At 66.6% G+C, this 25,139-nt stretch overlaps 2 protein-coding genes across 14 annotated transcripts in view; both read left to right on the top strand.

Annotated features, from left to right (window-relative positions):
* ERCC1 (ERCC excision repair 1, endonuclease non-catalytic subunit) overlaps positions 1-8,533 on the top strand; it is a 50,575-nt gene extending 42,042 nt beyond the window's left edge. For 7 of the 10 annotated variants that reach the window (XM_070062100.1, XM_070062107.1, XM_070062101.1 and 4 more), the window contains 7 exons: positions 1,810-1,913; positions 2,651-2,750; positions 3,549-3,625; positions 6,814-6,913; positions 7,656-7,727; positions 7,894-7,962; positions 8,431-8,533. In XM_070062100.1, coding sequence (XP_069918201.1) covers positions 1,810-1,913; positions 2,651-2,750; positions 3,549-3,625; positions 6,814-6,913; positions 7,656-7,727; positions 7,894-7,962; positions 8,431-8,484 — 576 coding nt within the window. In that variant the 3' untranslated portion in view covers positions 8,485-8,533. The remainder of the gene's footprint in view (positions 1-1,809; positions 1,914-2,650; positions 2,751-3,548; positions 3,626-6,813; positions 6,914-7,655; positions 7,728-7,893; positions 7,963-8,430) is intronic. The other 3 variants (XM_070062104.1, XM_070062105.1, XM_070062106.1) reach the window with 1 other exon arrangement.
* Positions 8,534-8,660: 127 nt separating this feature from the next.
* Positions 8,661-22,390, top strand: PPP1R13L (protein phosphatase 1 regulatory subunit 13 like). 4 transcript variants are annotated; one of them, XM_051831528.2, is made up of 13 exons: positions 8,661-9,483; positions 16,552-16,628; positions 16,712-16,854; positions 16,982-17,486; positions 17,569-17,667; positions 17,743-17,834; positions 17,984-18,443; positions 19,313-19,773; positions 20,184-20,315; positions 20,411-20,544; positions 20,633-20,799; positions 21,296-21,495; positions 21,934-22,390. In XM_051831528.2, exons 1-13 carry the CDS (start codon positions 9,302-9,304, stop codon positions 21,970-21,972), a joined length of 2,691 nt encoding a protein of 896 aa, XP_051687488.2. In that variant the 5' UTR covers positions 8,661-9,301; the 3' UTR covers positions 21,973-22,390. The 4 variants fall into 4 exon arrangements, with proteins under 4 accessions (XP_051687488.2, XP_069918196.1, XP_069918195.1 ...); XM_070062095.1 differs by lacking the exon at positions 8,661-9,483 and adding an exon at positions 10,507-10,640; XM_070062094.1 differs by lacking the exon at positions 8,661-9,483 and adding an exon at positions 11,578-11,835.
* Positions 22,391-25,139: the final 2,749 nt, after the last annotated feature.

Here is a 25,139-nt window from a genome sequence, read left to right on the forward strand (position 1 = left end):
TGCTAGCCCCCACTCTGCCTTTTTTTTTTAAGAAAAGATTTATTTATTTATTTGAAAGGCAGAGTTACAGAGAGGCAGAAGCAGAGAGAGAGAGAGAGAGGTCTTCCATCTGCTTGTTCACTCCCCAAATGGCCACAGTGGGCCGATCTGAAGCCAGGAGCCAGGAGCTTCTTCCAGGTCTCCCACATGGGTGCAGGGGCCCAAGCACTTGGGCCATCCCCCACTGCTCTCCCGAGGCCATAGCAGGGAGCTGGATGGGAAGTGGAGCAGCCGGGACTCGAACCAGTGCCCATGTGGGAAGCCGGCACTGCAGGTGGCTTTACCCACTATTCCACAGCGCCAGCTCCAGTTCAACATTTTTTTTTTTAATTTATTTGTTCCAGAGAGACAGACAGACCTCCCATCTGCTGGCCTGTTTCCCACATGCCTGGAATGGCCAGGGCTGGGCCGGGGCTGAAGGTGGGAACTGGCACCCAGTCCAGGTCTCCCACGTGGGTGGCAGGAGCCCTGATTACCGAGACTCCATCACGGCCTCCCAGGGTCTGTCTTAGCCGCGGGATGGCTGGGGGGGGGGGAGGGGGCTTGCCATCCGGGGCGTGGCCAATGTGTTCCTTTTGGCGTCCTAAGGAGGCCTCAGTACCTAGGCGGGACCTTTGGCCTTGTTGACCCTCCCGCCCCCTCCCCTCCCTGGAGACGGGGGTAGAGCTGGAAGCCCCGCCCTCTGACGGCCGCCTGTCCCCTGGCAGCCACCCCATCTGATGGTACAGGATGCTCCCGTCACGAGCGAGTTCCAGAGGATTTAGGAGTCAGGAAGTGACTCAGGCCCTAGGAGTGAGGGTCAGAGGGCCAGCAAACACCTTCCCCGGCGTCCCTGCCTGTGTTGTGTCACGGAGTCCCTGTCCCTCCCTGGGGGCAGCAGTCCTGTCCCGGTCACTGCTGTGTCCCCAGCAGTGACACAGAGAAGGAGCCCAGTAAACACCCCACAGTGGCAGGGCTTGCAGAGGCCCCCGGGGCAGGAAGCCGGGAGCAGTGGGTGGGGCTGGACGGGGCAGTGGAGGGGCGACCCTCGTGCCGGGGGTGTCCCCTGCCCCAAGAAGGGGGTGGGGAGAGGGTGTCCAGCCCTAGCCAGGGCCTCGGGGGGCAGGGCTGTCCCTGAGATGGGGCGTCCAGGGGGAGGTGACAGTGAAGCCAGGGCATGCACACTGCGGCTGGGGGACAGGATGGCCCTGGAGACGGCACTGGGGGCGGGGGGAGGGGGGGTGCTGGGAGGGGAGGACCCGGGTCCTAGGGCCTGGGGGACAGCATGGCCCTGGAGACAGCATGGGGGTGGGGGGAAGGGGGGTGCTGGGAGGGGAGGGACCAGGTCCTAGGACCTGGGGGACAGCATGGCCCTGGGGACAGCATGGGGGGGAGGGGAGGACCCGGGTCCTAGGGCCTGGGGGACAGCATGGCCCTGGGGACAGCATGGGGGGGTGCTGGGAGGGGAGGGACCAGGTCCTAGGACCTGGGGGACAGCATGGCCCTGGGGACAGCATGGGGGGGAGGGGAGGACCCGGGTCCTAGGGCCTGGGGGACAGCATGGCCCTGGGGACAGCATGGGGGGGGTGCTGGGAGGGGAGGGACCAGGTCCTAGGACCTGGGGGACAGCATGGCCCTGGGGACAGCATGGGGGGGTGCTGGGAGGGGAGGGACCAGGTCCTAGGACCTGGGGGACAGCATGGCCCTGGAGGGGCCCTGGAGAGGCACAGGAGGGGGGGAGCTGTGGCCCTGGGACCACCGTGGTGAAGCCCGCCCTTCCTCCCTCCCCAGAGGGGCAACCCCGTGCTCAGGTTCGTGCGCAACGTGCCCTGGGAGTTCGGCGAGGTCCTGCCTGACTACGTGCTGGGCCAGAGCACCTGCGCCCTCTTCCTCAGGTGAGCCCGGGCGCTGGGCCTGTCAGTGGGGGCTGGGCCCTGGGTGTGAGGGAGGAGGGCGGGGCCTGGACCCTGGGTATGAGGGAGGAGGGGCTGGGGGCCTGGACCCTGGGTCTGAGGGAGGAGGGGCGGGGCCTGGACCCTGGGTCTGAGGGAGGAGGGGCGGGGCCTGGACCCTGGGTGTGAGGGAGGAGGGGCGGGGCCTGGACCCTGGGTGTGAGGGAGGAGGGGCGGGGCCTGGACCCTGGGTGTGAGGGGGGAGGGGCGGGGCCTGGACCCCTGGGTCTGAGGGAGGAGGGGCGGGGCCTGAACCCTGGGTGTGAGGGAGGAGGGGCGGGGCCTGGACCCCTGGGTCTGAGGGAGGAGGGGCTGGGCCTGCACCTGACTCCCTGCTGGAGTTGACAGGAGCCAGGGCTGCTCTGTCCTGCACCCCAGTTGAGCCCCCACTTGGCCCCTGGGCCCCGTGGCCGACAGGGCAGACGGAGGTGGTGAAGCCGTGGCCTCCCGTGCTGTACGCACTGCAGGATGCGGGGCAGGGCCGACCCTGGTCCCCTGAGGCCAGAGCACAGGGGCTGGGCACAGGCCCTGGGCCCCACCCGCTCTCTCCCGGAGGCCCAGTACCTCTCCACCCAGTGAGAGGCGGGCTCCCCTCGGGGCTGCCGACCCCACCAGGCTGTGCCTGCGGCCGCGGGGTCTGGAGGAGACTAAGCCCCCCCGCCTCTGCCCTGCGCCCGCAGCCTGCGCTACCACCACCTGCACCCCGACTACATCCACGCGCGCCTGCAGAGCCTGGGGAAGAGCTTCGCGCTGCGCGTCCTGCTCGTGCAGGTGGACGTGGTAAGTGGGCTCGCGCCCGCGGCCTCCTGCCCCCGGCCGTGCAGTGGGAGCAGCGGGCTCATCTGCCTCTCACATCACCAGGTAAAAAGTGAGAGCGCAGCAGGGCTCCCTGAGGAGCCAGTTCTGTCTGACCGCTCCCTCCCCGAGCCCCCCGCCCAGGTGTCCCCGACCCAGGCTCCCGCCTCCCCCTCCTGGTCCCGGGGCCTCCGGCTGCGACCCCGCCTCTCCCTGCAGCAGCCAATGGGCTGCGACCCCGCCTCTCCCGGCAGCAGCCAATGGGCTGCGACCCCGCCTCTCCCGGCAGCAGCCAATGGGCTCTTCCTAAAGTGCACGGATGCTGCCTGATGGCCCTGCTCCAGACTCTCCCATGGCTCCCCGGAACCCCGGGAAGAAGTCCCGCCCTCCTGACCAGTCTGAGCTTCAGCACCCTCATCTCCCACCCCCATCCTCACGCCCCCCCCAGCACACACGCTGTTCTCTCCTTTGCTTCCTTCACTGCTCTCATCCTCCTTCAGGTCCCCTCTTCCAGGAAGCCTTCCCGGGTTCCCCCAGGCAGGCTAAGGCACTCCTCTGGCTCCCTTGTTCCAGCCCTGCCCACTGCAGGTCACTACCTGGCCAGGCCTGTCGCCGTCCTCGCACTGTCAGCCTCAGGAGGACGGAGCCAGGGTGGTCTCCTCACTGCCCAGCACAGGCCGGGTGACCAGTGGGCAGAGTGCCAGCGGGTGCAGGGCTCAGGACATCGCAGGCGACGGGACCCCCATTCGTCCAGTCTGCTGATCCCGATTCCCTCCCCTCCAGAAAGACCCTCAGCAGGCCCTGAAGGAGCTGGCCAAGATGTGCATCCTGGCCGACTGCACCCTGGTCCTGGCCTGGAGGTGAGCTCGGCTCCTCCCCGCCCAGCCCGCCCTCCCCCCCCTCCCCTCCCCTGGCTGTGAGCTCAGGCTCCTCCCCGCCCAGCCCGCCCTCCCCTCCCCTCCCCTGGCTGTGAGCTCAGGCTCCTCCCCGCCCAGCCCGCCCTCTCCTCCCCTGGCTGTGAGCTCGGGCCTCTCCCCACCCCAGCCCACCCTCCCCTCCCCGCCCCAGCCCTCCCCTCCCCTCCCCTGGCTGTGAGCTCAGGCTCCTCTCCGCCCAGCCCGCCCTCCCCTCCCCTCCCCTGGCTGTGAGCTCGGGCCTCTCCCCACCCCAGCCCACCCTCCCCTCCCCGCCCCAGCCCGCCCTCCCCTCCCCTGGCTGTGAGCTCGGGCTCCTCCCCGCCCAGCCCGCCCTCCCCTCCCCTGGCTGTGAGCTCGGGCTCCTCCCTGCCCAGCCCGCCCTCCCCTCCCCTCCCCTGGCTGTGAGCTCGGGCCTCTCCCCACCCCAGCCCACCCTCCCCTCCCCGCCCAGCCCGCCCTCCCCTCCCCTCCCCTCCTCTCCCCTCCCCTCCCCTGGCTGTGAGCTTGGGCTCCTCCCCGCCCAGCCCGCCCTCCCCTCCCCTCCCCTCCCCTCCCCTCCCCTGGCTGTGAGCTCGGGCTCCTCCCCGCCCCAGCCCTCCCCTCCCTTCCCCTCCCCTCCCCTGGCTGTGAGCTTGGGCTCCTCCCCGCCCAGCCCACCCTCCCCTCCCCTCCCCTGGCTGTGAGCTCAGGCTCCTCCCCGCCCAGCCTGCCCTCCCCTCCCCTCCCCTCCCCTGGCTGTGAGCTCAGGCTCCTCCCCACCCAGCCCACCCTCCCCTCCCCTCCCCTGGCTGTGAGCTTGGGCTCCTCCCCGCCCAGCCCGCCCTCCCCTCCCCTCCCCTGGCTGTGAGCTCAGGCTCCTCCCCGCCCAGGCTGCCCTCCCCTCCCCTCCCCTCCCCTCCCCTGCTGTCCACAACCTCTGGGAGAACCTGTGGCAGGCACTGCCTGTCTCAGGCCCCGCGTCCTCACGTCAGCCGGGTCTTAGTGTCCTCCCTGTGGGGTTTTAGGTGGTGTAGGCCAGCCTCTCGGGGCCGCGCGTGACCTGGGGCTGAGGAGTTCACCCCACGCCTCGCTCTCTACGAACCACCAGGTTGGCTCTCCATTTGGAAAAAATAATCCCTAATCCCCTCTTCACACCAGACAGGATTCCATCCCGACAGATCGTAGCTCTGAATTAAGAAGCAAAACTCCAACAGAAGTGTGAAATCTTTTTTTTTTTTTTTTTATAAGGTTTATTTGAAAGGCAGAGTTACAGAGAGGCAGAGACAGGTCTTCCATCTGCTGTTTCACTCCCCAAACGGTCTAAATGGGCAGAGCTGCGCCCTCTGAAGCCGGGAGCTTCCTTGGGTTTCCCGTGCAGGCACATCAGCAGGGAGCTGGAGCAGAAGTGGAGCAGCCGGGACTCGAACCAGCGCCCCTGTGGGATGCTGACACTGCAGGCGCTGACTTTACCCACTGCACCACAGCACCGACCCCAAAAGTGTGAGGTGTGAGATCTTACAGAATTCTCTCTATACTCCGAGGATGGAGATCTTCCAAAGACAGACACAGAGGTGGGTGCTGTGGCGCAGCGGGCTGAGCCGCCTCCTGAGATGCCCGCGTCCTGTATGGGAGAGACCAGAATGGAGGCCCCCGTCTCCCACTCCCTGGAGGGTGCTTGGCCCTGCCACCCACGCGGGGCACCCGGATGGAGTGTCCGGTGCCTGGTGTCAGCCTGGCGCAGCCCTGGCCGTTTGGACTTTGGGAAGAGAACCAGTGCATGGAAGATCTCTCTCTCACTCTGCCTTTCTTTCTTTCTTTCTTTTTTTTTTTCTCTTACAAAGATTATATTTATTTATTTGAGAGGTAGAGTTACAGACAGAGAGAGGGAGAGACAGAAAGGTCTTCCACCTGCTGGCTCACTCCCCAAATGGCCGGAACTGGACCAATCCAAAGCCAGGAGCCAGGAGCTTCTTCCGGGTCTCCCACGTGGCTGCAGGGGCCCAGGCACTCGGGCCGTCTTCTGCCTTCCCAGGCGCATTGGCAGGGAGCTGGGTCAGAAGCAGGGCAGCCAGGACACGAATTCACACTAATACAGACGCCAGCATTGCCGGTGGCAGCTTAACCTGCGCCACAGCACCGGCCCCGGACGTGGTCATAGTAGACTCATATGGAGATGTTTATGTGATGCTTAATTAACTGATTCTATTTAGTTAAAAGGGAGAGAGTGATCTCCATGTGCTAGCTCACGCCCCAGATGCCTGCAAGGGGCTGTGCTGGGACAGGGCAAAGCCAGGGGTCCCCTGTGGGTGCAGGGACCCAGGCACTGAGCCCTCGCTGCCGTCTCCCAGGGCGTGCATGCGGTGGGGGGTGGAGTCAGGCGTGGGACCCCGGCTTCTCTGCCAGGCCGGTGCCAACACAGAGCGGTGACTTTGCACACCGTGCAGCTTTTGCTTTCAAACATGCTGTTAGGGGCCGGCGCTGTGGCGCAGCGGGTTAACACCCTGGCCTGCAGTGCCGCATCCCATGTGGGCGCCGGTTCAAGACCCGGCTGCTCCTCTTCCGATCCAGCTCTCTGCTGTGGCCTGGGAGGGCAGTAGAAGATGGCCCAGGTCCTTGGGCCCCTGCACCCACATGGGAAACCCAGAAGAAGCCCCTGGCTCCTGGCTTCGGATCGGTGCAGCTCCGGCCGTTGCGGCCGATTGAGGAGTGAACCAACAGATGGAAGACCTCTCTCTCCCTCTCTCTGGTTCTCCTCTGTGTAACTCTTTCAAATAAATACATTTTTAAAAAAACATGCTGTTAAGCCTTTCAAAGCCCCGTTTTCCTCGGGCATGGTCACCCAGCTGCCCCACTGCTGGTTCTCGGGGCCTCCGCCCAGCTCACGAGCCAGCCGTGGCTGAGTGCTTACCCAGCACCGGCCATGGCCACGGCGCTCCTGGCGCCACCACCGCCCACTTCAAGATGAGCAAACCGAGGCCTAGGGCCGCCCAGGCAGGGTGGGATCAGAGACCGCCCGGCCATGGGGCACTTGGGCCTGGGGACCTGCGTTGTTCCAGACTGGGGTTTGGGCACCTCAGGACCACGGTGAAGAGGAGCTCAGATCTCAGCCAGGGTCCTCGTCACCCCTGCTGACTGCCCGCCCTGCCCCCCAGCCCCGAGGAGGCCGCGCGGTACCTGGAGACCTACAAGGCCTACGAGCAGAAGCCGGCAGACCTGCTGATGGAGAAGCTGGAGCACAGCTTCCTGTCCCGGGTGAGGCCCCGCCCCTGCCCGCTCCCACCCGCCAGCAGCTGGAGGGGCCCCCCAGACAGACCCCCGCCCCCCGGCGCCCTGAGGCGAGGCCCAGCTCCAGGCATTGGCTCGTTCTGTTCCCGCTGCGTGCCTCCGTGTTTCACCTCTCAGCTCTGAGCTGCCTCCTCCAGGAAGCCCTTCCTGATCCCTGGGCCATGTGGGGTGTCTAAGCCCAGGAGGGCGGGGCTGGGGCTGGCTGGTCCCTGCTGTGTGGAGTGGACACTTGCTGAGTGAAGGTGGACTCTGGGCTGCCAGGACCGGGCCCGGCTGGGGGCCCTGCGGCGCACGTCTTCCCCAGCGATATGGGAGGAGGGCGCAGCGGCAGGCCCATGGGACAGCCGGGCTGGGCCCCAGTGCCTGTCTGTCAGGCTGCTCTGTGCTGGACACACGAGCTTGAAACCCGACAGGGGCTGCCGATGAGACCCCCAGCGGCCAGAGGCCAGCGGGGCTGGGATCTGAGCCAGCGCTCTGCCCTGCGCCCAACGTGCACGGCCGCCCCGGGTACCGTGTGTGCCCAGAGAAGCCTCCATCGGCAGCTGCTCATGATGGCTCCGCACCCAGCTGCCTCCCTGTCCCCTGGGGGCCTCGGAACCTGCTCAAACAGGGCAGCACTTATTGAGCACCTGCTGCATGCCCCGCCCACCTGGGCCCACCTTGCTGGCTTCCCTCCTCTCGACACCCCACGCGCTGCCTCTGGTTCCAGGTGACTGAATGCCTGACCACCGTGAAGTCAGTCAACAAAACCGACAGCCAGACCCTCCTGGCCACTTTCGGAGTAAGCAGCGGCCACCCTGCCCCCACGGCTTTCCCAGAAATTTCCCACTCATCCCCTTCCCTCCCCCTGTCCACCCGCCCCTCCGCCCCCATCCCCTAGGCGCCTCCTCAGCTGGCAGAGGGCGGGTCTGTGCCCCCGGCCCTGACCCTCCTCCTGCCTCCCTCAGTCTCTGGAACAGCTCATAGCCGCTTCGCGGGATGACCTGGCCTTGTGCCCGGGCCTGGGGCCCCAGAAGGTGAGCCCCGGGAGAGAACTGGAGGGCTGGGGGGGGGGGGGCGGATCAACAGGACCTCAGATCCCAGTGCTGCCTCAAATACGCTAGTTAAATTTACTCAAGAGGCAGAGAAGAGAGGTCTCCTGCCCGCTGGGTCACTTCCCCAAATGCCCCCAGCGGTCAGGACGAGGCCAAGCCGTAGCCAGGAGCCCACGTGGGTGTCGGGGACCCCAGCACCTCAGCCATCAGGGTGTGCGTCAGCAGGAAGCCAGAACTGGATGCTGGCCCCCAAGCGGTGCCACAGCACCCGCCCGGTTCCAGGAGGATGGGGAAACTGAGGCCCAAGAGGGTGGGGGCAGCCCCCAGCCTCACACAGCTGGCCTGAGGGCGGGTCCAGGTGGAGCCCCCTCAAAGATGGCGAAAAAAAAAAAGATCCAAACCCACTCGCGCTGCCAGCACGCAGGCATTTAATGGCCCCGCCCCCCACAGGCGCGGCGGCTGTACGACGTCCTGCACGAGCCCTTCCTGCGCGCGCCGCGTTGAGCCTGCCGCCCGGAGGCCCCGGGGTTCCAATAAACGCGGTCCAGGCCCAGGCTGTGCGAGTGCGTGCCGTGGGTGCGGGCGGGCGCCCTGGCTTCTCCTCACTGCGCGCTGTCCCCAGGGTCCAACAGCTTCCGCTTCCGCTTCCTCTCCCGCCCTCTCGGGGGCGCCACCCCCGCGGGCGCCGTCTCCAGCGCCCCACTCTCCGGGGCCGGCCGCTGCTGCTCCGTGGGAGATCCCAGCGCCGCCGACTCTGCCGCCTCGGGCCCCGGGTCGCCTGGCAGCTCGGGCTGCACCGCCCCCAGCCCCGGATCTGGCCCCCTTTCTCTCTTCTTCTTCTTCTTCCGGGTGGATGGCAGGGCTGCCTCTGCGGGAGGCCCCTCCGCACCTGCCATCTCCCCCCAGCGCTCCAGAGAGCACGGCTCCGGCTCCGGCTCCACGCTTTGCCTCTTCTCTTTTTTCCTCCTCTTCCTGGGGGGCAGTGGGCTGGGGTCGTCCAGCATCGCAGGGCCAGCTCCCGCCCCCTCGGCGGGCCCCGCCTCCCCAGGCTCCTCCGGGCCCAGAGGCTCGGCCTCCACGGGCGCCTCCTCTCTGAGCCGCTTCCTCTTCTTCCTCTTGCTGCTGGAAGGGAGCGGCGGCTCCAGCGCCTCCGACACCGCAGCGGCCGGCTCTGCTGCCTCGGGTCCCCTCGCGTCCGTCTCGGGGCGGCCGGAAGCTGTGTCGCCCTCCAAGGCCCCGAGCCCGTTCACTGCCTCCTGCGTGCCGGGAGCCGCTGGCTTCTGCCTCCTCTTCTTCCTCCTCTCCGAGGTGGGAGACTCCAATGCCAAGGCTGCCCCTGGGCCCGGGACGGGCGGGCTGCCCCCAAAGGCACAGAACCGCGGCCTCAGGCCCGGGGGAACCTGCGGCGGGGGACTCGCCGGGATTGGCTGCAGAGGGGCCCCTGGCCGCGACCCCTGAGGCCCCTCCAGGATCCTCAGGCTGCCCAGGGGAGCCGGGGCGCAGGTGAGTCCGCCGCCTGCCTCTGCCGAGGGAGCCAGCAGGGTCGCTCCTCCAGCGCGGGGGCCCCGACTGCTGAGCACCCGATAGCGCTGCCGCTTGCCGGCCAGCTTGCCCTTCACGGTCCCGGAGCCGGAGAGGGGCACCGGGCGCCCGTTGAGGCTGGGGGAGAAGCGGGGGCAGAGGCTTGGTCAGATCCCTTAGCTGCACGGGGGGAAAGCAGCTCAGAGGCAGCATTTCGGGGAAGAGGGGTTCGAATCCCACCCCCCAGGCTCAGCACTCACCTGGCCGGGGCAAAGTCTGCAGGGGCCTGGATGAGCCACACCTCCACATCCGGGCCGGCCAGCGACTCCAACGAGAAGCGGGGAGGCTCTGGGGCTGGGGGCGTCGCTGTGAAGTTGGGGGGACAAGAGAACCGAGCGGCACCTGCAGGAGAAAAGGGGTTGGGGTCTCTGACACCCTGCCGGCTGACCCCTTCGGGGCGCCTCTCGGGCCCCAACGTGTCGCGCGCGCAGAGCCCCGCCCTCGGTGTCTCCCGGCTGTCACGCAGGGGCCGCCCCGCTCCCAGCGGCCCGAGTCCGGGAGGGTGGGCGGCCTACAAGCAGCTCTGGTCCGTCCTCCCGCTCCCCGGGGTAGGGCAGAGAGCGGCCCCTGCAGGAACAAGGAGGCCCCTTGTCCGCCCCCTCGTCCGCCCCGGCCTCCCAGCCCACTCGCGCTCCCCGCCGGCCGGGCCGCTCACCGCCGGGCTGTGAGCCCTCCATCCCAGCGCCCACCGCCCGCGCAGACCCTGGCGGAGCGAGGTGCGCAGCGCCGCCGTCGGCCACGTGGATCCGCGGGGGCGGGTCCTCCTCCGGGAGCGCCCGAATGGTGCGCGGGCGCGGGGGGAGCCGCTCACCGCTGCACCCCTCGGTGGGCGGAACGGGGGGCAATTGCCACCTGTGCCGAACAGGAGAATGAGGCCGAGTTTCTTCCCGAACTTCTGCTCTCGAAAGAACTTGTGTGCTGCTTGTCAGGAAGCAAGCCGCACCGTGTCTCGGCGGGCCTCCCCCACCATCTCCCAGCTATGGTTCGTTCCAGCACCGCCTTAAAGGGGCAGTCGCAAGGCTAGACCCTGACCCTTAAAGAGACAGGAAGGTCGTTTGGTCTGAAATTCTTAGAGACAGGTAAGAACCCTGGCTAGCGTTTGGGTGTTCCGTTCCCTTCTGGGGAGGCCTGGATGCCTAGGAAGTTCAGCACTTGAGTGGGAGAGGGGGACAATAAAGGGACGGGGGAGCGGGAAATACGGGGGGCGGAGCCTGGGGTCGGGGGCGGAGCCTCGGGCCCGGGAGCAGGACACGCGTGGGCTGGGCGGGCTCAGGGGCGGGGCTTGTGGATTAAATGACACTTGCAGATGCCCTCGAGGGTCTGGTGTCGCGCGTGGTTCACATTCCCAGGCGTTTTCGGGAAGGGAAGGCAGAAAGAAGTCCAAGTCGGCGGCCTCTCCGCGTCGTCCTGGGGCGAGTGTAGACAGCAGCACGAGGACGTGGACTTGGGGGACGCCCCTACGCCCCTTCCCACGAGGACCTCACCGCGTGGGGCGGCGGCTGGAGCCGCGAGACGGCGGCTAGACAGGGTGACCCGACCGCATTCCTGGCGGCTGTGTCAGCGCCGCTTCCCGCCCCGTCTGCCAAGATTCTAGGTCGTATTCCAGCACCGAGGCGCCCCTCTTCTCCCCAGCAGGGAGCCGCTTCCCGGAGCGGCGAGAGGGGCCCGTGCGAGGGCAGGCCGTCTCTGCGCCCGGGATCTCCGGTTTGCCTCGAGTGGGTAGCAAAGGCTCCGGGGCGCCGCCCCTGCGGGCTCTGGGACTACAATTCCCAGAGGGCCCGAGGCGGGGAGACGCCGGATGTTGGCCGCGGAGGCTGCTGGGGGTTGTAGTCCAGCCCCGACTGGGCGCTCGGTGGGCGGGCTGGTCAAGCCCTGACTTGCCCCCTTTTTTGTCCCGATGAGATTGAGGCTGCGAGTCCCCGGCAAAACTCATTTATCGAGGCTCTCTCGCGCTGGGGACGCGGTGCCTGAGTGCCTCCCACCCCAGCCTCCTGCAGCCGCAGGGAGGCAGAAGCACTTCGGCTACCTCCCCCAGGTCGGGTCGTGCGCAGCTTCTGGGCGCGAAGTGGACTCTGCTGGGTCCGCGTCCCACCGCTCCGGGACTACAAGTCCCAGGGTGCTCGCGGCTCCCCGCCCCACCACGGCCCGCCTCCCTCCAGCCCGAGTCACGTCGTCTAACCTGTTCCCGGCGCCTGCCCCGCCCCGTCCTGCGCTCCCCGCAGCCGGAGCCGCAGCCGCAGGGAGCCCCCCGGTGCCAGGACCTGCCCCGGACCCGTGAGTCCCACCCTCCTGGGGTCCAGCGGCCCCGGAGGAGCCCGACGCCCGCGTGCCGGGGAGGACCGGGAGGGCACTCGGTGCCGAGTCCCAGGGCGGAATTCGGGGTGCGCAGATGGCGGGGTGCCTGGAAGTCGGATGCCGGATCGACCGGGCTGAAAGAAAAGGGTCTCGGATGCCCGAGCTGTTGGGATGGAGGGCTCGGACGCGTCGGAGCTGACTCCGGAGCCCCTCGAACTGGGGGCTCTCGGAAGTCTGGGTGCTCTGGGTAGGACCGGGGTCTCGGATCCTCGCGTCTGGGACAGAAACGGGAGGCGGGGACTGGCGGCGACCTGGCGCGGTGGCCACCCCCGCGGTGCGGGTGGGCCGGGGACAGCGGGACGAGCTCGTGGGGTGGCCCCCGGAGGCCGCGTCGCCGCGCACCCCCACGGCCAGGCTCCGTGGCGGGGGCGGGGGCAGCTCTCCAACCTCCTGTGTGCCGCTGAGCGAACCCCAACGTGTCATTAACCGAGGCGTCGGACCTGCCCGACCGGGGGAGGGGCATCCGCCCCCTGGCGGAGGTGGGGGCCTCCTGTCGTCCCGGGGCGGGGGGGTAGGGTGGGACAATGTGGGGCTTGCCGAGGTCGTCCTGGGACCCGGGGGGGGGCAGAATTGAGGGAGGCGGCGAGGGAATCTGACAGCAAGCGAGGAAGGGGTAAACTGAGGCTTGGCGGCCGCGCTTGTCTGGCCGGCCCCCTGCGGGGCTCCACGCCCCGACCCTGCGGTGAGAAATGTCACCTCCACCCCGGGCTGTGTGACCTGAGCTGTTGCGGGAGATAAGAGAGGATCAGGCTAATCCTGGAGCTGTCCGTCTGTCCTTGAGCCGGGGGCGGGGCCGCCGCTGTCTGTCTCCCTTGCTGCCCGCCCCTCCCTGTGTCCTGTCGGGGGGTTAACGAGGGAGTTGGCGGGGGGAGTTTCCCAATGCCTGGGCTTGGGCATGGCCTCAGATAAAATAAAAATAACCGTGTCTGCCAAAACCAGGCTGCGGTCCCAGCCGGCTGGGGTCTGGCAGGTAGACAGGACGGGACTGCTCAGAGGTCTCGCTCCCCATGAGCCTTGCTGACCCCAGCGCGGTTGGGGGAACTCGTCCCTGCCAGGGGGAAACTGAGGCTGGAGAGCGGACCCTGCTTCTCCGCTGGGGTCTCCCAGCCCTCCGCCTGCCTGCACCCCCCCTTGCTGGGTGTGACGTCTAGGGGAATGTAGGGCTTGGAGGGTCCCGGCCCCCCGGGTTGGCAGGACCACGGCTTTGGGCCCTGGTCGTGTGCCTGGCGCTGTTATCTTAACGAGCAGGCCAAGGCGGCCAGTAATTAAGAATCGTACAGATGCGAACTTTATCTGGCGCTCCGCACCGCTCTAATCAGTGGCTGAGCGCTCCCACCCCTTCGCGGTAAAGGTTTGATTCCCCGCCCCCTCCCCTCCTTTAGACGCTGGAAGGGACCCAGGCTCCGGGGAGCGGGCGTCGGGGCCCGGCGCGTGCCGCGGACGTCCACGCCGGGGGGTCCCGCGCCCGCAGGGCTGCAGGGGTCCAGCCCGAGTGCCCCTAGGATGCCTGGGCCGGCAAGCCCACAGGGTCCTTAACCCCGAAGAACCCGACTGCGGTGCGGAGCGGGCCGGTCGGGAGAGCCAGGGGTGGAGCGAAGCGGGGATCCCGGGGCGGGGCGCCCCGTGGGTGGACCGGAGCCCGTGGGAGGGGAAGCTGGGGGTGGAGGCGAGCCCGGCGCAAGAGGGCCCGGGGGCGGAGGGCAGGGCCCGGGGCCTGGGAACAGAGACGCGACCCGCGCCCCGCCCGGCCCCGCGCCCCTGCCTCGGGAGGTGCAGCACCTGCCCCGACCCGCCGCGCATTCCCCGCGCCTGAGCTCAGGCGCTGCCGGCCGCGCGGTGACCTAGGGCGCCCCCTGGCGGCCCCGATGTCCCCCGCCGGCGTGGGACCCGAGTCTGGGATGCTGGCGCCGGGGTGGGGGCTGGGCGCCTGGAATTACTCGGTTTTATATTTTAACAGACACCAGAGAAGTGGTGTTGTCTGTGTAGCCGAGATGTTTTTGTCTGGTTGCTTGGGTTTTGTTTGTTTGCTTGCTTTGGGGGCTTGTAAAGAGGAATTGGGAATGGGATTTAAAGCCCGAAGGGTACCCGCTGGGAAATTTTTGCCGACTGGAGACTTGATCTTTGAGGGTGAGAAAAGTCATGCAAAACGCAGAAACCCCCACCCTCGTTCATGGGCCACGCCAACCCCTAGCAGTCCAATGTCACTATACAAGGGTTCTTCCAATAGTTCCTGGAAAATGGAATTAGAAGATAGGCTTGTTTTTTAAATAGTTTTTAACTTTTTATTTATTTGAGAGGCAGAGACAGGGGGAGAGGCAGAAGGTGCTCTTGTCTGCTGATTCACTCCCCAGATGCCTGCAACAGCCAGTACTGGCCCGGGCTGGCAGGAGCCAGGAGTTAGAACTCCATCCCCCTCCCAGGTGGGCGGGGGGACCCATCAGCAGCCCCCCAGGGTCTGCATCAGCGTAGAGCTGGAGTCAGGAGCCAGACAAGGGTACTGAAGCCAGAAGCCCCTGGTGTTGCAGCCTCTTAACCTGGGTCTCCACTTCTAAGCTACACTGTTGGCCCTGATGAGTTTATTTTGTTGCAAAAATCTTGGAAGCCCATGCATGGGTTTTTTTGGCAGATGCATTTTCCACCAACTTTTTGAACAGCCCTTCGGCAGGTGCTGGCGCAGGGAACACAGGCTGGGCGTCTCCCACAGCCCCGGCTTGTGAGGCCTCGCTCTGCACCCTGCGGCAGGCGGGTTTCCGCCAGCATCCCCAAGCTCAGACGAGCCCTTGCTTCCCCCGTGTTAGGGATCCGGAAACTGGCGCACTACGGGCAGGCTCCCATGGTGGCGCTGCTGGGTGGTTTTTTTTTTTTTTTTTAACATTTGTTTAAGTTTATGAATCTGCTTATTTATTTGAAAGACAAAGTAGCAGAGAAAGAGGGAAAGAAAAAGATCCTCTAGCCGTTGGCTCACTCCCCAAGTGGTCGCCAGGAGCCGGGAGCTTCCTCCTGGGTCTCCCACACGGGTGCAGGGGCCCAAGCACATGGTCGGCCGTCCTCCGCTGCTTTCCCAGGCCACAGCAGGGAGCTGGATGGGAGTGGAGCAGCCGGGACTTGAACTGACACTGGCGTCACAAGCGGTGGCTTAACCGCTGTGCCACAATGCCAGCATCCATGCTGCCAGGTTTGGACCCTCAAAATCCTTCCCGACAGCTAAATGCTGGGAGAGGAAGCGGTGCAAGAAGACAGAATTCTAAGCTGGGCGAATGGGAGAATTCTAGAATGTTCCAAAGGTAGAATCTTAGAACTTTCCAACGACAGACGCTGGAGCTGAGGGTGGTGTGTGTGTGTTGGGGGGGGTCAGGCTTTGTCAAGCTTTGATTAGTCTCAGGGCCCTTATGCTGTGGGCTCTGAGAGATGGAAGTGGTGTCTTGAGAGAGCTGCTCCCCGCCTCCTGTCACTGCCGGGGAGACTGAGGACCCGAGGCCCAGGCTTGCGGCCAAGGTCGCACCGCCCAGCACACACAGACCAGCTGCCAGCCCCGACAGGTTCTGTTCCCGTGGCTCCCAGACAGCGGCGGGTGTCAGCCTGCCCCAGCCCGCCCCGTTGCCCACGCCCTTCCTGCCAAAGCTGAGCGGCTGGTACATCAGGAGGCGACAGAGCTGGCAGGCGTGGCGGCTACCGGTGGGGGGGGGGGACGGTGCTGGCCGGACCGGTTCCTAGTGGCCTCGCATCCGCCCACCGGGCCAGGGACCACGAGCACCTGGCAGCCCCTGGCTGCCTCCCTGTGCCTCTTGGTAACAGTGGGGCAGTGAGGCGCCGGGCTCTTCTGGATGGGGACTCTGGTCTGGTGGAGATGACCCAGAATGAGCTGGAAGGATCTAGAAGAACCGGATAGGTCTGGCTGTAAAACCCAGCGCCACCACCTCCTTGTAGGGGGATGTGTTTAGCCGTTTTTAGGATTGTGTTTCCTCTCAAATTTTACTTTTCATTCTATTTGAAAGCAGAGAGACAGACACAGAGAGAGATCGCTTCTGCTGGTTCAATCCCCACATGCCAGCAGCAGCCAGGCGTAGGCCCGGCCAAAGCATAAGAACCATGGCGCCAAATGCCCACGCCTGCAGGGGGCCCTTGAACAAGTCCTTCTGGGCCACTGGTTCCCTCCCCAAAATGCCTGCTCAGCAAGAGCTAAGCCGGGCGGAAGCCAGGAGCCCAGAACTCCATGCGGGTCTCCCACGTGCGTGGCCCCGGGACCCGAGCACTTGGGCCCTCAGTGTTGCCTCCCAGCGTGTGCGTCAGCAGGGAGCCGGGTCCGGGTCCGGGGCTCCCGCCCTTGGATGAGGGCTGTGCTGAGCGCCCGCCCCTAGCACGCGGTTCGAGTTAGAATAATCCGGGCATCCAGCGCCGTGATCCGCTGTTCCCTCCCTGTCCTGGCACACAGGTGCTCAGTAGATCACTCAGTAGATCACTGGGCTGAGCCAAGGGAGCCCAGGGAGCGCTGGAGCCTTCGGTTTGGCGTCCGAGGGGCTGGCGCTTCCCGGCTGGGGAGGCGAAGCGCCCCTGGTGGGCGGGGAGGGGGAGCCCCACCCTGTCCAGCCCTCCAGGGGGCGGGGTCTGAGCGGCTTTCCGCCCCCCCTAACGCAGGCGCCCCGCTCCGGCCGGCACCATGGACAGCGAGGCTTTCCAGCACGCGCGGGACCTCCTGGACCTGAACTTCCAGTGTGAGCGCGGGGCGGGCGGGGCGCGGGGACGGGGCGCTCGGAGCAGGGGCAGGGGGTTTAACCACGCGCTCCCGCCTGCCCAGCGCTGGCCATGAAGCACATGGACTTGAAGCAGATGGAGCTGGACACGGCGGCGGCCAAGGTGGACGAACTGACCAAGCAGCTGGAATCGCTGTGGTCAGACTCGCCGGCAAATCCCAGCCCACAGGCCGGCGCCGCCCCCAGGGTGAGCCTGGTCCCCACCTTGACCCCCAACACCAGCTTCTCTCCACTCCCCGCCCCCGCCACGCCCCCCACCCCCAGCCTTCCACTGATGTCTGCTCTAAACCTTTAACGCCCCGGCCCGCCCGCAGCTGCCCCGGTACAGCTCCAGCCCGGTCCCCGAGCCTTTCGGCAGCCGAGGGTCCCCCCGGAAAGCCGACAACGCAGACACCTCGTTCGGACGCTCTGAGAGTGCCCCGACCCTGCACCCCTACAGCCCGCTGTCCCCCAAGGGCCGCCCGTCGTCGCCGCGCACCCCGCTCTACCTGCAGCCGGACGCCTACGGCAGCCTGGACCGCGCGCCCTCGCCCCGGCCCCGCGCCTTCGACGGCGCGGGCAGCCCCCTGGGTCGCGCGCCTTCCCCACGGCCCGGCTCTGGCCCGCTCCGCCAGCAGGGGCCCCCAGCGCCCTTCGACTTCTTGGGTCGCGCGGGCTCCCCGCGGGGCAGCCCTCTGGCCGAAGGGCCCCAGGCCTTCTTCCCGGAACGCGGACCCTCGCCGCGCCCGGCCGGCGCCGCCTACGATGCTCCGTCTGCCTTCGGGAGCCCCCTGCTGGGCGCGGGCGGCAGCGCCTTCGCCCCGCCGCTGCGCGCACAAGGTGAGCCCGGGTGCGGAGCGCGGGGCCGGGAGCCGGGCCGCCGGGGGTTCCCGCGCCCTCACGCCCTCTGCCTCGCCCCCAGACGACCTGACCCTGCGCCGGCGGCCCCCCAAAGCCTGGAACGAGTCCGACCTGGACGTGGCGTACGAGAAGAAGTCTTCGCAGACGGCAAGCTACGAACGTGAGTGATGGAACAGCCGGGGATCCGGTGGAGAGGGGCCCCCTGGAGCCTAATGTCTCCTGCCTCGCCTCGCAGGTCTGGATGTCTTCTCGCGGCCCGCCTCGCCGGGCCTGCAGCTGTTGCCGTGGCGAGAGAGCAGCCTGGACGGGCTGGGGGCGTCCGGCAAGGTGAGGGGCGGGGGAGGCTGAGCCTGGACGAGACCGACCTCCGCGCCCTCGTCCATCCACCTCTTCCTTCTTTACCCTGCATGTCGACCCCCCCGGCGCCCCCTCCCTCACCCCCTGCTCTCCCTCCGCCCCCTCTTTCCCCTGTCCAGGACAACCTCACCAGCGCCACCCTGCCCCGCAATTACAAGGTCTCCCCTCTGGCCAACGACAGGCGCTCGGATGCAGGCAGCTACCGCCGCTCACTGGGCTCCGCGGGGCCGTCGGGCACTCTGCCCCGCAGCTGGCAGCCGGTCAGCCGCATCCCCATGCCCCCGGCCAGCCCCCAGCCGCGCGCCCCGCGCCAGCGCCCCATCCCCCTCAGCATGATCTTCAAGCTCCAGAACGCCTTCTGGGAACATGGCGCCAGCAGGGCCATGCTCCATGGGTCCCCCGTCTTCACGCGAGCACCCCCTCCCAAGATAGCCCCCCAGCCCCAGGCGCCCCCACAGCCGCAGCCCCAGCCCCAGCCGCCTCCCCAGCCCCAGCCCCAGCCCCAACAGCAGCCCCAGCCCCAGCCCCCTACCCCAGGCCCCCAGGCCCCCCAACAGACCTGGCCCGCCATGAACGAAGGTGAGTCAGCAGTGGGGACCCCAAAGGGCTGGGTGAAGGGAGGACAGATGGCGGGGAGCTGGCTGCCCCTTGCTGAGAGCTAGAGGGGCCAGGGCGTCCACTCGGGAGCCAGGGAAAGCTCCATGGGGAGTGGGGGGCCTGGGGCCGGAGATGTCTTCTATTTGCTGGTTCACTCCCCCAAATGGCTGCAACAGCTGGAGCTGGGCTGATTTGAAGCCAGGAGCTTCTTCTGGGTCTCCCACGTGGGTGCAGGGGCCCAAGCACCTGGGCCATCCTCCACTCGAGAGGAGAGGAGGACCTGTGGCCCAGAGGGGTCAAGGAAGTGCCCTTGGTCACACAGCAAAGCGGGTGTCGGTTACAGGTCCGGGCAGCTGTGTGTGCGTGGGGCCTCATAGGGGTGGGGGAGCTAGGTGCGGGGTCTCATAGGGGTGGGGGAGCTAGGCGTGGGGCCTCATGGGGTGGGGGAGCTAGGTGCGGGGTCTCATAGGAGTGGGGGAGCTAGGCGCGGGGTCTCATGGGGTGAGGGAGCTAGGTGCGGGGTCTCATGGGGTGGGGGAGCTAGGTGCGGGGTCTCATGGGGTGGGGGAGCTAGGTGCGGGGTCTCATGGGGTGAGGGAGCTAGGTGCGGGGTCTCATGGGGTGAGGGAGCTAGGTGCGGGGTCTCATGGGGTGGGGGAGCTAGGTGCGGGGTCTCATGGGGTGGGGGAGCTAGGTGAGCTAGGTGCGGGGTCTCATGGGGTGGGGGAGCTAGGTGCAGGGTCTCATGGGGTGGGGGAGCTAGGTGCGGGGTCTCATAGGGGTGGGGGAACTAGGCGCAGGGTCTCGTAGGGGTGGGGGAGCTAGGTCTCTGACAGGGCTCTTGCTCCTAGGTCCCCCCAAGCCCACCTCCGAGCTGGAGCCGGAGCCCGAGCTGGAGGGGCTGCTGACTCCCGCGCTGGAGGCCGGAGATGTCGACGAAGGCCCTGTGGCTCGGCCGCTCAGCCCCACGCGGCTGCAGCCGGCGCTGCCCCCTGAGGCGCAGTCGGTGCCCGAGCTGGAGGAGGTGGCCCGGGTGCTGGCGGAGATCCCTCGGCCCCTCAAGCGCAGGGGCTCCATGGAGCAGAGCCCCACCGTGGCCCTGCCGCCCACCCACAAGAAGCAGTACCAGCAGATCATCAGCCGCCTCTTCCATCGGCATGGCGGCCCGGGGCCCGGGGGACCGGAGCCGGAGCTGGCCCCCATCACCGAGGGGTCCGAGGCCAGGGCAGGGCCCCCTGCGCCCGCCCCGCCGGCTCCCATCCCACCCCCAGCGCCGCCCCAGAGCAGCCCCCCGGAGCAGCCACAGAGCCTGGTGAGTAACTCAGGAGCCCGGGGTTTGCTGATGTGCGGATCCCGACTCGGTGCCCGATACGGGGCTGCAGGTCAGTGGCTCCAGTGAGACAGAGGCCGACTCTGCTGCTTCTTTAACTAATTTATTTGAAAGGCAGAGAGAGAGAGAGATAGGTCTTCTAATGCAGAAAGTGGAGCAGCCCGGACCCAAGCCGGGGCCCATATGGGATGCAGGCCCTGCAGGTGGTGGCTTAACCACAGTGCTGGGCCCAGGAATTGAGTAACTGGTTTTCGTAGTCATTGCCCTAAAAGCCACCAACTCTGTGGCCTCCCAGGTCTGGGGGAGAGGGGGCAGCGAGGTACCCCCTACCCTGGGGCGACCGGGGTGCGGGCAGTCGCTCCCAGCTGCTGAGGGCCCCGCGCGTCCCGCAGGAGATGCGATCGGTGCTGCGGAAGGCGGGTTCCCCGCGCAAGGCCCGGCGCGCGCGCCTCAACCCGCTCGTGCTGCTGCTGGACGCCGCGCTGACCGGGGAGCTGGAGGTGGTACAGCAGGCGGTGAAGGAGGTGAGGCCGCGGGCGCGGGGCGGGCGTGCGGGGCGGCGGCGGCTACGGGGCGGCGGCGCGCGGGGCTGAGCCTCCCGCTCCGCCGGCCCCTGCAGATGAACGACCCGAGTCAGCCCAACGAGGAGGGCATCACCGCCCTGCACAACGCCATCTGCGGCGCCAACTACCCCATCGTGGACTTCCTCATCGCCGCGGGCGCCAACGTCAACTCCCCCGACAGCCACGGCTGGTGTGTGTGCGCGCTCGAGGCGGGGCGGGCCCGGGGCGGGGCGTGGGGCCAGGCGCGCCCGCGTGCTCATCCCCGCCCCCGCGCCCAGGACCCCGCTGCACTGCGCGGCCTCGTGCAACGACACGGCCATCTGCACAGCGCTGGTGCAGCACGGCGCTGCCATCTTCGCCACCACGCTCAGCGACGGCGCCACGGCCATTGAGAAGTGCGACCCCTACCGCGAGGGCTACGCCGACTGCGCCACCTACCTGGCAGGTGCGGGGCAGGGCGGGGTGCGCCAGACGTGCGTGCAGGCTCGGTCCCCCCACGGGACAGCATTTCCTTCCGGGGGGGGGGCGGTGGGACGCAGCCCCTGTGCGGTGAGAGGCTGGGCAGCCCACGCGGCAGGTGGAAAGGGGGACACACGAGGCAGCTTCCAGGTGGGCGGTGTGACTTGCCATTGAAGAAGGGATTGGTTCCCTCCGGGGCCGAGGGCCCAATGCGGTGCCTACAGGGTGACACCAGGATACGAACCGTGTACACCGCTGACCCTCCCGGGGAGCAGGTGGCCCGGCTGCCAGCCCCGGCGGCGGACTGAGGCGCTGGCTCCTGCCCCGGGCACCCGTAACTTTGCAGGTGGCTCAGGCCCCTGCGGGGCGGGGCAGGGGGCGGAAGTGGGGGCAGGGCCTGGGACTGTCCACGTCTGCATCCGCGTCTGCGTGGCCGGCGGTCCGGGCCCGGCTCTCAGCGGCCCGGCGCGGGCGTCTTGCAGACGTGGAGCAGGGCATGGGGCTGATGCACGGCGGCCTGGTGTACGCGCTCTGGGACTACAGCGCCGAGTTCGGGGACGAGCTGTCTTTCCGGGAGGGCGACCCGGTGACCGTGCTGCGGAGAGACGGGCCCGAGGAGACCGACTGGTGGTGGGCCTCGCTGCACGGCCAGGAGGGCTACGTGCCTCGCAACTACTTCGGGGTGAGCCCGCGGGGGCCTGCACCGTGCCGCGGTGGGGTGTGGGGGGAGGCAGGCCCCAGGACAGGCCGGGGCCCCCACCAGGGCTGGCGCCTTGTGAGTGGTTGGTTGATGGATCCCGGGCTTTTCATGTGGTTCATGATTATGACGATGGGGAGATTCTAGAAGAATCCCACCAGGAGGCTTCCGCTGGAGTCTGGGCAGGAGAGATTTCATCTGAGGGGTGGGCGGGCAGAAGGGGACCCCCTCCCCCAGACAGGGGCAGTGGCAGGGCCAGGCCAGGGGTGCTCTGTGGCAGGTCCGGAGGAATCTCATGGAATCGCCCGTCTCAGCCAGCACTGCCCGTCGGAAGCGGGGGGGGGGGGGGCACTGGAAGATGCTGGGGGGGTGTTGAGGGGCAGGAGGGGAGCTCCTGGGTTCTGAGGGTGCCGTCCCCCTCAGCTCTTCCCCAGGGTGAAGCCACAGAGGAACAAGGTCTAGCAGGACAGATGGACGTCCCTCGAGGACACAGGAGCGGCCCCACACCTCCCATCCTTTCATGCTGCCTTGACCTTGACCTGCAGGGCCAGTTCTCTGCCCTCCCACCAGCCCCGGGCACGAGGGCACCGCAGGCACCTGCCTTAGCGGTGGGACAGCTGGGGGCGTGGGGGGGCTCCCGGTCTCAGGGCAGGAGACGCTCCCATGCCATTTGCCAAAGGAGATCCGCCCAAAGTGCCTTCCACGCGGGCTGCCCCCAGCGGAGACTGGGGTGGGTGGCCCCCAGCTGATGGCCCTGGGAGCCGCCCCCCTCCTCCCAGCAGCCTCGGGGGCTGCCCAGTTAAGTGCCTTCCCAGAGCACTGTGTCTTTATAACACCGTGAGCAAAGTTTTCTTTATAAATAAAGGTAGTTTGCGCACAAGCCGCCTTCCTTCTCTTTGGATTCCACTCTGACTTGCGATGCTGCCACGTGGGCGTGAGAGGCGCTCCTGTCTAAGGGGTGTCTGTGTGCTGTATGATGCGTGTCTCATAATTCCATCACCCGGGCTTCGTCGTCTGCTGGCTCGCTCCTCTGGTGGATGGATCCCCTCGCGGGCGGCGGGTTCACGGAGGGTGAGATCGTCTTTGACGGGGCTGGGCCTCTGGGAAATGCACAGGACCAGTGCAGGGTGGGGCGCCCAGAGGGTTCTCCCGTCCTGTGGCCCACGGTTGTCTTCTGTTACGTACACCTCTCTGGATCTTTAAACCTCCCGAAGTGTGCAGTAACGGGAGGTGGATTCTGGGGCCAGAGCTGGGGATCCACCCAGACACTCCCACGTGGGCCATGGACATGTTTCTTTTTTAAAGGTTTATTTCTGGCCGGCGCCACGGCTCACTAGGCTAATCCTCCGCCTTGCGGCGCCGGCACACCCGGTTCTAGTCCCGGTCGGGGCGCCGGATTCTGTCCCGGTTGCCCCTCTTCCAGGCCATCTCTCTGCTGTGGCCCGGGAGTGCAGTGGAGGATGGCCCAAGTGCTTGGGCCCTGCACCCCATGGGAGACCAGGAGAAGCACCTGGCTCCTGGCTTCGGATAAGCGCGGTGCGCCGGCCGCAGCACACTGACCGCGGCGGCCATTGGAGGGTGAACCAACGGCAAAGGAAGACCTTTCTCTCTGTCTCTCTCTCTCTCACTGTCCACTCTGCCTGTCAAAAAAAAAAAAAAAAAAAAAAAAAAAGATTTAGTTCCTTATTAGAAAGGCAGAGTGACAGAGAGATCTTCCACCCACTGTTTCACTCCCCAAATGACCGTGACAGCAGGGCAGCGCCAGGTCAAAACCAGGGCCTGGAACTCCGTCCGGGTCTCCCGCGTGGGTGCAGGGGCCCAGGCCCCAGCGCATTCTCCGCTGCCTGCCCAGGCCGTTAGCAAGGAGCTGGATGGGAAGTGGAGCAGCCGGGGCTCGCGCTGGCCCGGCGTCGCAAGCTGCTGCATCATGGTGCTGACCCCCACAGCTCTTCTTTGGGCTCCCATTTTTCATAGTCCCCAGAATTTATGTAATGGATGCGATATCTTCCCTGATGTTGCTAAGAATGTTTTAAAAAAGTTAGAAAAAAATAATAAGCATCTTGAGAGGAACATTTTAAGACGGGGGAGGGAGGTGCTGTGGCACAGCCATTGAAGCCGACACCTGCAGTGCCGCCATCCCATCCGAGTCCCGGCTGCTCCACTTCCTGTCCAGCTCTCTGCTGTGGCCTGGGAAAGCAGTGGAGGATGGACCCAGTGCTTGGGCCCTGCACCCGTGTGGGAGACCAGGAGGAAGTACCCAGCTCCTGGCTTTGGATAGTGCAACTCTGGCCATTGTAGCCAACTAGGGAGTGAACCAGCGGATGGAAGACCTCTCTCTCCCTTCCCCGTAACTCTTTCAAAGAAATAAATAAATAAATCTTTTTTTTTTTTTAATGTTAGTTACAGATGGTTGTGCCTTTGTTTTGTAGCTTTCTTGTGTTATTTTATTTTATTTATTTATTTTTTTGAGCCCGGAACCCCATCCGGGTCTCCCACATGGGTACAGGGGCCCAAGCACCTGGGCCATCTTCCGCTGCTTTCCCAGGCGCATTCGCAGGGAGCTGGATCGGAAGTGGAGCAGTCGGGACTGGAACCAGCGCTCACACGGGGTGCGGGCGGCACCAGCTTAACCGGCTGCGCCCCAGCGCCGCCTCCTGTGTCTGTGTTCCGGGCTCGGCGTGTGTCTGCCACTCTGACCTCCCTTTCTCAGCACGGACGTATTTTCTGTGGCTGCTGGCCGGTCACTGCAGACTTGCTGGCTTCAGTGACGCAAGTGGACCCTCAGCTGCTTCTGCACAGAGGATGACGCAGGTCTCCCGGGAACAGAATCAGGGCTGCGTCCGTCCCGTGGGCGCCCTTCCTCCTCCGGGCCCTGGGGGCTGCCTGTGTTTCCACCGTGGTCCCCGGAGACCTCCGCCTTGCTCACGGCTTCCCTCCGAGCTCACTGGCCCGTGGCTGGCGACACCTCTGCTGGCAGGCTGTCCCGGGCGGCTGGGCTGCTTCCCCGCCTTCTGCTCGCTGTCCAAGTTCAAGTCTGCTCCCTCGCTTGTAGGTTTTTGTTACGGCTGCCGCGCCGAGGTCTGTCCCCATTTCTCGCTGCTACAGACGTGCAGCCTTCAACGATGGGAAAGGGGATTAGAAGACAGATGTAGGGGCAGGCAGTTAGCCTAGCGGTTGCAACTCCAGTGAGCGCTCCTGCCTCTACATCAGCGTGGGGACCTGGGTTGGGTTCCTGGCTCTAGGTACGACCAGCTTCCTGCTGGGGTAGACCCTGGCGGGCAGCAGTGATGGGCCAAGTCCCTGGGCCCTGCCAACCAACTGGGATACCCAGACTGAGTTCCCGGCCCCCAACTTTGGCCTGGCCCAGCCCTGACCATTGTGGGCATTTGGGAGTGAACCAGCAGGTAGAAGTTCCCCATCTCTCTTCTCTCTCCCTCTCTCTCTCTCTCTCTCTCCCTCTCTCCCTCTCTCCCTCTCTCCTGGGGCCGAGGAGATGGGACTGGGACATCCCTGTGTATGCACCTGCCTCCCACCACTGACCACAGGCAGCTTCGCCTGCAGGAGTGAGAGAGCCCTGTGGCTCTCACGGACTGCAAAGAGTGGGGTTCTAGAAGGTGGACAAGTCCCGG

The sequence above is a fragment of the Oryctolagus cuniculus genome, chromosome 18 (genome assembly GCF_964237555.1).
Source record: "Oryctolagus cuniculus chromosome 18, mOryCun1.1, whole genome shotgun sequence".
NCBI lineage: Eukaryota > Metazoa > Chordata > Mammalia > Lagomorpha > Leporidae > Oryctolagus > Oryctolagus cuniculus.

Excerpts from the sequence above, each read along its gene's own strand:
- PPP1R13L (XM_051831528.2), top strand. The coding sequence starts at position 9,302 with ATGCCAAGGCTGCCCCTGGGCCCGGGACGGGCGGGCTGCCCCCAAAGG. Across the intron at positions 20,316-20,410 it reads TACAGCAGGCGGTGAAGGAG|ATGAACGACCCGAGTCAGCC; the intron begins GTGAGGCCGCGG and ends CGGCCCCTGCAG. Across the intron at positions 20,545-20,632 it reads TCCCCCGACAGCCACGGCTG|GACCCCGCTGCACTGCGCGG; the intron begins GTGTGTGTGCGC and ends CCCCGCGCCCAG.